The sequence below is a fragment of the Amblyomma americanum genome, chromosome 2 (assembly GCF_052857255.1).
Source record: "Amblyomma americanum isolate KBUSLIRL-KWMA chromosome 2, ASM5285725v1, whole genome shotgun sequence".
Lineage (NCBI taxonomy): Eukaryota > Metazoa > Arthropoda > Arachnida > Ixodida > Ixodidae > Amblyomma > Amblyomma americanum.
In genome coordinates, this window is record NC_135498.1 from 171,637,679 (window position 1) to 171,647,708 (window position 10,030).

Consider the following 10,030-nt stretch of genomic DNA (forward strand, 5'->3'; position numbering starts at 1 on the left):
CTCTACTTCGGCTTCGATGCCACTTGGGCTACACGTGAAATTAGAAAAGTGCTAAGGGTGGCGCTATAAGTGTTCCTCATTCACAGACACGTCAGTGTGTTTTGAATAAAAAATCATACATTCAACGGACTATTTTTGCGTGCATTCAAATATTATCTCTATCGCCACCACCATCAAGTGCGACCACGTAACTCCGGACTGAAGAAAACGAAGAAAGGTTATACCTACCCATCTCTCGTCGTTGCTGTTTGTGAGGCAATTACCAGCAATATCTCTTCCTCGAAGGCTCTCCGAGAGAGCAAGAACAGGACAGCGATGATTCCCTTGCGCGCCGGCAGCAGCTACGACACCTCTCGTGTGGAAGCCATAGATACTGAGCTCTACTTCCTCGTGCATCCGGCGGTGTTTGGTGTACTCACCCTCTTGGCCTGCGCAGCTGTTTGGTCCAGCGGAGTAGCCGTCGGGCCCACGGAGATGCAGCTAAATCAGGGACTACCGCCGCATTGGCTTCCGGGCCTTTGGAAGTGGCTCAGCCTCCAGCTGACACAGGCGCAGGCACAACGGGACCAGTACTACGCGCACGTTCGAGGTGCCTACCTGGATGTTCGCGTTAAACCGCCCGTCGTCCGCTTTGTGGTGGTTGCAAGTGCGGAGGAGAAGGGCCGCTACTTCCCACCCTTTCAGTGCAGGCTAATGTGGGACCCTCCAGGTGAGAGAAAGTGGGCCCGCCGGCGGTGATATCTAGCACCTAACGAAATTTCGAAGTGCTTCTGTCGTTGGCACTGGGCGGAGCCACTAGAAGTGTTGTTGACCTCTAGCTGTTCTCTACGCTTATGTAACATTTATTTGGCGAATTTTCGGTAATGTGTTATGCCTACGCCACTTAGGCGACCTGCTAATTGAAATTGCAAAATCCTTCACAGATCAAGATGGACACAGTCGACGAAGGTTGGGTGTTTTATAAAAATTTGACCCGAAATATGTTGCAGGAAAAGTTCCTTGCAGCATTTATAAGGCACAGCTTGTGAATTCTGATTTGATGCTGTATATTATGCCAAATATGTGCCTGTCATATGTATGCTATCTTTGCTGGTTGGGGTAAAATTACAACCCAGAAATACACAACTGTATAGCATGCGGCAGAAGCTGCATTGAAGTGAAATTACACATTTGGGTACTTTTTAATTTTAGCTTTTAAAAGCACATGATTACATGAGGTACGTACACGTTCTCAATAGCTAACGACCGCGGTTATTGCCTTCTAAAAGCTTGGAAACAGATAGGTGCATATAGTCTTTGAATGTAATTAGAGATTGGGTATGCTCGAAGTAGGCTTACAGGGCAAGTGTGAGTGCCCGGAGAGAGAGAGAGAGAGAGCGGGCCGCCTCATCGGCTAACTCATTGCCCTGGAGTCTCTGGTGGCCGGGAGCCCCAGATGAGCGGTTATATGTCTCTTCCGTCGATGATTGCACTAACGGTTCAAGTTACAGCCCTATGGCCTAATGTAATCACCTTTTTTTTATGCGTCATTGCTGCTGAAAGGAAATTTAAACTGCTTCATTCTCTGGCATCAAACGTATTGCTGTCTTATCTCCCTCGTCAATGGTCCAAGTCTCCTTCTTAGCATTGTTGCAAATGGAGGTACTTTTCGTCCTTCGTTAGGAATTCCTGTGAAATTGGCACGATTTCTGCTTTCCGGTACTGGTTTCGTTGGTCTTTGCGCGAGCCATAGATACTTACGAAGTCTCGTGACGACAGCTGGACGTAACCATTCTGCTGTATCTAGCGCCTTTTGAGGAGCGATATGATTGATGACGATGATATGGGCACATATCAGATCACTAGCCCTTTAACGCCATTACCACGATGGAGGAAAGAAATGTAATTTAGACGATGGTGCACGAAGCGGCCTGTCAGTGCGCGCTTACGCATAGTGGTGACACAAGGCACAGAACATGCACTATAGGGACCCGTCAGCCCTGTCGTAAGCCTGGAGGATCTTCGGGTCACACCAGGCACATTTGTTTGATTTTATTCCGTATTTTTCGCCTGGATGCTCAGAGCGCTGCTTTATGGGACGCTCTTTTTATCAATGTTCAGATCTTCACCTAATATTCTTCTAAATGCCACATCACTGAACAATGACATTGCTTGCTTTAGAAGTTCCTTGTCGTTAGAATATTTTATTGCACAGGATACTTAAATCATCTTAACCATGGGAAGCATGATTGACATGACGGTATGGATTCAATGGTTTATTGACGTTTTACGTCCCAGAGAGACCCAGGCTATGAGGGACGTCGCAGTGAAGGGCTCCGGCAATTTCGACCAGCTTGGGTTCTTTAACGTGCACTGACGTCGCACAGTACAAGGGCCTCCAAAATACTGCAATGGGTGCTGTGTAACCTAAAGAAGGAACTTTTTTGACAGCAATATATGATCCGACATAGCTGACGACATGTAAAAGCCACGCTTGGTTCCGGCTGTCATATGTTTCGTTAAATGCTAGACAGTTTGTTAGCCAACTAGTGAACTGCTTTCATGTTAGCTATTCGCTGTACAAAACAATTGATCAACAAAGTGGAAGTTCTAGAAGTCAGTTTTACATTTCAACAAGGAAAAAAAGGATATCAAACAGTACATGCAGTCGGCTCTTATCTCGTTGAGAACAGTAATGTTCATCAACCACATGAGTTGCAGTTCTTCTGAAGGAAATTGTCATCTATTCGCTTAGATGTTTAAATACAAACTTCATATACAGAAAAGAATTAAATTATTGAGTTCAGTACGGCAACTATCTCAGAGTCTGACGTTGTGTTAGGTCCAGTCCTGTCCTATCCTGTTGTCTTGTGTTGGCTTATTATATGGCTTCAGACCAATAAGCCCAAACAGACACTAGTGTTAGGGCCCTTTGATTGACGCAAGTATACACTCTCAGCAGTGAGCGAAAACAACGTAGTCAGCTGACTGATTTGACACTTCACACCCCTTCAGATTTGTAACCTAACATCAACTGCACGCAGCTGTAAATTCGATGCCAGGAAGAAATTTTTTGGCAGCCGCTTGTTTGTAGTCAGCTCGTCTGTCAGCAATATATCCTGTTAGAGAGAGACAGAGAGAGAGAAAGTGGATCTTTTTTTACTTGGCACACGTTCAAGTTCCTGTTTTATATCGATGGATTCAAACTGCACCTCGCGGGACAGGAGTTTATGGTCTAATTGAGCTTTGTAAGCTTACAGGAATTCGTCACGTCAAGCAATGCGACTTCATATCCACTGTGTGTTCAGTGCATGTAAATGAAAATGAGTTCTGCGCTCCGTGGCAAAGGGGTAACTGGCAGAGCCGTGAGCAGTCTTCTCGAATAGATGGCGTGCTCCTCAGCGGTTCTGAACAGCTGTGTTAATAGTAAACGACGTGAAGGCTACCTACTCAAAAGGAGCATCTTTAGTGGCTGCAATGCTGCTCTGCACGAAGGGAGCTGAACGGACGGAGATTCTTTTGAGAGATGATTACCCTAGGGCAGGAAAAAATCGTAAAGGTCCCGTCTTCCTTTCCGTGTGTCCATTTGCAAGGTTCAAGAATCCTGAAATGTCGACTTATCGTCTAGACCAAACAAGCGTTTCAGCATCGGCGGCGAGCAGAGACTACAAGTCGCCTACTTTCCTTGGAGGCTTGGTTTGCGCTGGCTCGCACTAACAAGCCGTTCTTTCCTTGGTGCCGCTGTGCTACCGAAATACCTGCCTTCCATGCACCGTGATCATGCATCGCCTATTTTTTTTGCATTTTTGTAGCTCAAGTACAACTGTTGTTTTTTTTTTGCTGTGGTCACAGGTATAAGTGCTCTGGCGGCAATATCGGCAGCCAATATGACTTGGCTTCTTAAGCGTATAAGCAATTTTAAAACCTTAGCTGTGATGTTTTGCAGTGGGCGTGCCTGAGGAGTCCGACCCGAATAACAGGTTGGTGACAGCGTTCTGGTCTCCAATCGGGCACCGAGGCGGCTTCGAGCCCTTGCTCGTCACTTGTCCTGTCATCGCCAACAACTCCGTGCCCAGCCTCGTGATGCTACTTTACATGGGCGTTGGCAGCAGCGACTGGCTCAAGCCGCATCGGGTCGAGCGTGCTGCGAAGCAACCGGGCACCTTGGCCATGTGCGTCATGCCCGGTGACGACAACGGCGCAAGTGTAGACGCGAGGGCGCTGGCCGAATTCGTCGCCTTTCACGGAGCCGTGGGTGCCTCCTACTACGTCTTCTACCTACGGAGCCCGGGCACCGCACTTGACTTCCTCACGGCGCTGCAGCAAAGGTACAAACGAAATGTGACCGGTGAAGTGACATTGCGTCTCATTGTGGACAGCGAGCAAGATGATGACGAAGCCGCGGCAGCTTGCCTATATGAACTGGCAGCGAGCTCTCCGTTCGAATACGCTGTCACGACGTCACCGATGGAGTTCGTTGTGCCCCGACAAGAAGCTACGCTCATAAATTTATTGTCACGCAACAAAGCGGTGGGAGCCATGACGGTGTTGAAGTATTCCTTCGTGGGGCGACGCCAATCTGCCGAAGCCGCCAGACGGGACATGGTCAGCCAGGCGAAGCTTCTCCGTGCGCTCCACGCTGAGCCGCCTGGTCTGACGTCTCGTGCCATCGTGAAGGTGGGCGACGTCGTGCAGATGGGTGCGCACGGCGGCTTCAGTCTGCTCGCACCCGGGAGAGCGCAAGTTATGAGCCCGTGGCAGGTGAGCGTCCACAGCTACGCGGAGAGTTCAAGCATATCGGTCGACCAGGAACTCGCTTATGACGACCGTATGCTTGCTTACGGTGACTCTATCAGCCGCTCAGTTGCCTGGCGGCTGTACCTGGGCGGATACCGAAAGTGACCTTCAAAACTACTGGCAAATATTAATCAAAATTTCATTTCAATAAAATAACCATGCAAGCAAAACAGCGTAATAGTATTAGCTTGATAATAGAGACCAATATTAAAATGCTATAATAAAATTTTTCAACCACACGGCTGGTAATACATGCATTATTTCATGCCCGGTGCGTTTGACACAATTTTCCTCTCATTACAATGTGTGCCCTAAGAAAAGAACCATGACGTAGAATTTCTTCACATTTTGCTTGCTTACCAGTTCTGTTTCTTTCCAGCGGGTGTGCTGGTCACACTTTTCTCTTACTTTTTTCTGTTTCCATCTGTTTACACTTCAATTTGGGAGAACTAAGAAAATTTATCTCATGATGTCGGTGCACGTTAATGAATTCCATGCGGTTGTATTTAGAGAGGTTTAGCACGGGCGTATGGCTCGTACGATCAGTATGGTAACGCGCTGCCGCTCCTACCAATGTCATGCTTGCATAGCCGCTACTGGCGTGCGGCAGTAGTTTGCTTATTTATTCAAGCACCTCACAGGTTCCACACTTTGAAGATTGCATGATGGGAGTAATTACAGTATTTTGATGAAAAGAGACGGTACAAAGAGTAAAAGTACAGAAGTAAAAATTGTAAAACACTTTGGTGTGCAAGGAATTTTAAAACATGAAAAACGTCTGGTATTGATACACATAGAAACAGTAAACGATAGTTAGCGGCACTGCACGGACTCAACATGAACATGGTGAAAGCATCATACATACTGTATCATGACTTCATAAACGTTGCAAATTCCTTTTTCAATATAAGTGGGCCACGTATGGTAGCAATGCACCCCGGAAGACTATTACAAAACATAGTAGCACATAAAAAAGCATGAGAATTAAAAGCGAGTGTTAGGCGGAATAGACTTTTGAAGCTTAGGTAATTATGAAGGCGACGTGAAGTGTGCATTGGGCGTGTAAGTGGCAGCGTTGACGCTTGATTACTGAATTAGTTGTATATAGCGTATTAACGGTGCCTGTTATCTGTGTTACACCGAGCCCTCTAATACGACGTTGCCCACACTCTAAGTAGAGCCTGATGAAGGTACACATAAGAACTACAACCACCCCAAAGCTTGGATGTCCTTCGATAGGACACACACTGCCACTGCTGCGTGGCCGCGCCGGGGTCTTCCGTCCACGGTCTGTAATCTGCAGAGCCGCGATGCTACGGACTTTGTACGAAGGCTAGTGAGAGCTTTCGTTCACGGGATTCAGGGCCTCCTTAGTGGTCTCCATGCATGAATGCTGGCGACATGATTCAGGCATTAGGGACCGAAGGCAGCGACGGGCAGAGTGACCTCGATTTTGAAGTTATCCGATGAACTGCCTCATGTCGAGGATCCTCGCGGTTTCAAGTTTGCTCTCAACCGGTGGGTTTATATTGAAGGATGAAGCGTTGAGGTTCCTGGGCTAGCATGTAAGGGCGAAGTTCTGGTTACCTTTGAAAGAAAACCAAAGATAAATGAAGGAAAAGTAAGTGTATTTTAGCGACGCATGGCTGGCCATAGGACTTTTCAAGCTTGATGAGTGTTGTTGGACGACATCTCCTAGCGTCTTGTAGTAACGTCCTGTCAGAGAGAAAAGAAAACAGGAGAGCCAACCTACGCCTCGGGCTAAACTTCCGTGCAGAATCTAATTACAGACTAGACATTAGGAAGCCGAACCATAAGTAAGCTTTTTCGCATTTGTAGCATCTTACGCATGAAGGCAAGAGATTACCGCTCTTTGCACGGAGAGGTACCTATTCGCCATCGTTACCAATATCGCCAAGCCAACACTTAACCACGTGGCACGATCGAGTCTTTAGCATGCTTCCTAGAGTCCTGAATGGGAAGCATACATTGTTATCGTTTCCGCTCTCAACTCACGCCACGTTTTGGTAACGTACAGGACAAAATGAGAAATTATCCATAGCGCCCTCCGGAAATATAGTCGCTCTTTGCGACTCTATACACAGCCGAAGATGGAAATGCTACCCACGAGTGGAGCAGCATATAAAAGAAGAGAACTAAAAAGAGCATGGTTCTAAGGCACGCACGGAATGTGTGGAGTCCTCGTAGCTTGAGATCGTATTGAATCAGGCATCCATCATAACGAAGCTAGCAGACTTGGCTGTCACACTCGTATCTCGAGTCAATAACGATGTAATGCACACAAACCATTTCTTCACAACGGCGGTAATCCGCCGCCTACGTACCAGTGACGCTGGGTCGATTTTTCTGAAAGCTGCAATTTCTCTAATGTTTCACCCCAACCTTTCTTCGGCGCGCCTGTTTTGTCCTTATTTTTTCTTTTACTTACTACACAGTTAGAGATGTCAAAGCTGAGAATTTAAAGAATGCTTTGAACCATACGATGAGTGTGGCGAATATAATGCTACTGACGTACGTGACTCAGAGTGATGACATATCAATGTTTATTATGTTCACACGTGTTCCTGAGTAGCAGTAGAGACATATGCATCCAAAATACATTTACAAAAGCTATTTTACAGTCCGTAATTTCAAATCGAGATACAGGAAAACTACAGCGTTCAAACATCCCAGGATAATTTTTTGCTCAAATGTAGAGAACGTTGTCCGTGCATGTTATATATGTAGCAGTAATACAGGACGTGCTCTGAAATAGATTTACAAAAACTATTTTACAGTTTATATATATATATATATAGCAGTAACACAGGACTCATTAAAAAGATATTGTCACGTGGTGGTGACGTTAAAGAACACAGTAGCAATAGAGTGAAAGACAACACTAACTTTAATTGGGCGAACCTGTGCCCACAAAAAGAGGCTACACTTACAGCACAACGGTAGCGACGAACACGGTCGGCGACCGTCGCACATCTGCTCCGCGGGTCAAGCGCGTCGGCTGTTATATAGCAGTCGTCAAACGTTCCAGACTAATCGTTGGGACCCGCGTGCCTTCCACAAAGTTCTACACCATTCGCGTCAGGCGATGAAATCAGATAACATAAGGTTCGGCTACAACAGACAGCGAATAGAAGCATCGATGACTTGACAGAACCTTCGGATAGATGCAGGCGCGTCCCGCGCTGTGCGATAACACTTGTTAGGCGGCGAAACGTGGTCGCCCGATAAAGATAAGTACACGTGTCAATATTTACAAAATCTACTTTACCGTCGTTAAGTTTACATCCAGATACAGCGATACTGAGGCGTTCAGCTATCTCAGGATAATGTTTTGCTTAACCATAGCGCACGTTGTCCGTGTATATTACTTATATAAGAGTAGTACAGGACGGACCCCGATATACATTTACAAAAACTATTTTATAGTCCGGAAGTTGGCACCCAGATACAAGGATTATGAGGCATTCAAACATCTCGGGATAATGTTCTGCTCAAATGTAGCGAACATTGTCCGTATATATTTGTATATAGTGCCATGAGAAGAAGAGAATGCGCCAACACAAATGACGACGAAGAGGTTTGGGTGGCCTCGGCGACAGGCTGCCGCGCGCGTTTTGGAGCTCGAGCTTACTCCTAAGTACGTACTTGTGCCGCCGCTGCTGGATCAGTTTGTGCCACAGTCACATCGCCAGCCCTTTCAGCATTCAGATAAACCAATCTTCACTTGGTGGAGGTTCATTTTTCCATTCCTGTACGCTCTGGACCTCCGCGACAGCACGCTACCGACCATTGCCTTGCCCGCTGAACCTGAAGCCAACCACCAATCCGTGGAGGTGGGCTCCCCAGCTATCTGCTCAGTTGCCGTCCGGGAGCCAGACACCGTCGTTTTCAACAGGCACTGTGATCAGGTGTTTGAAGTCTGGCTGGTCTCGTACGAGCGAGCGAGCCGCCATAACAACTATGAGGACCGCATGAAGCTCAGCAGCGTCATCTTCAATCTGAGCGACGCCTCAAACCTCTGGTTCCGGAACCACGAGGCTGATATTCCAACCTGTGCTAATTTCAGTCCCATGTTTTTAAAAGTATTTGGCGTCCCACAGTATGAATCTTCGCGCTGAGCAATGTTTGCGCGTTAGGGCTCAGCACGCGGGTGAAAGCTTCACCGCCTACATCGAAGATGTGGTCGATCTCTGCAAACGTGTCAACTCATATATGCCTGATGCTGATAAGATCAAGCTTACTATAAAGGGAATTGACGACGACGTGGGCTCCCCAGCTATCTGCTCAGTTGCCGTCCGGGAGCCAGACACCGTCGTTTTCAACAGGCACTGTGATCAGGTGTTTGAAGTCTGGCTGGTCTCGTACGAGCGAGCGAGCCGCCATAACAACTATGAGGACCGCATGAAGCTCAGCAGCGTCATCTTCAATCTGAGCGACGCCTCAAACCTCTGGTTCCGGAACCACGAGGCTGATATTCCAACCTGTGCTAATTTCAGTCCCATGTTTTTAAAAGTATTTGGCGTCCCACAGTATGAATCTTCGCGCTGAGCAATGTTTGCGCGTTAGGGCTCAGCACGCGGGTGAAAGCTTCACCGCCTACATCGAAGATGTGGTCGATCTCTGCAAACATGTCAACTCATATATGCCTGATGCTGATAAGATCAAGCTTACTATAAAGGGAATTGACGACGACGTTTTCTACATGCTGGTGGCGAGAAGTCCAACAACCATTGCCTCCGTGTAGCAACGTCTTGGTGCTCGGCGCTCACCCGCGCCTGGCGAGTTCATCTCTGGCCTGGCCGCCAACAGTGACCTGTTGGGTCACATCAAACACTTCGTATGTGATGAGGTGGCCCGGCAGCTTTCGCTCCTCTCGGGCACACAATCTCTGCCTCAGGTTCTGACTTCCGAATTACGGCACAAAATTACGCAGGAGGCAGCCGCTGCACTTCCAGTTAGTCGGCAGCCGGTTCCCGTAGCTCCTCAAGTCAACCTTCTCGCGATGCAGCCCGGTCCCGTTGCTGCAGTTTTGGGCTACGGTGCAGCCGTTGCTATGCCACGTCCCCCTATGCCTGGATTTCTCACATATGCCGAAGTCGTCGAACGTCCATCGCGGCCGCAGGCCTTAGCATACGTTCCCGCACCAGTGCATCCGCCTGTTGCTCCCCCATTCCGCCCAGCGCCGGCTTCCCACAACCCTTGGCACACGGCAGATAGCCGGCCGATTTGCTGC

The 10,030-nt window shown here is 47.8% G+C and overlaps 1 protein-coding gene across 1 annotated transcript; it reads left to right on the plus strand.

Moving 5' to 3' along the window:
• The first annotated feature begins 219 nt into the window (after positions 1-219).
• LOC144119271 (uncharacterized) lies at positions 220-4,945 on the plus strand. Its single transcript, XM_077651941.1, has 2 exons — positions 220-709; positions 3,926-4,945. The coding sequence occupies exons 1-2, from the start codon at positions 316-318 to the stop codon at positions 4,879-4,881; spliced, it is 1,350 nt and encodes a 449-aa protein (XP_077508067.1). The 5' UTR covers positions 220-315; the 3' UTR covers positions 4,882-4,945.
• The last annotated feature ends 5,085 nt before the right edge of the window (positions 4,946-10,030 follow it).

Coding starts and splice junctions, on each gene's coding strand:
- LOC144119271 (XM_077651941.1), top strand. CDS start 316: ATGATTCCCTTGCGCGCCGGCAGCAGCTACGACACCTCTCGTGTGGAA. Junction 710..3,925: donor GCTAATGTGGGACCCTCCAG/GTGAGAGAAAGT, acceptor GATGTTTTGCAG/TGGGCGTGCCTGAGGAGTCC.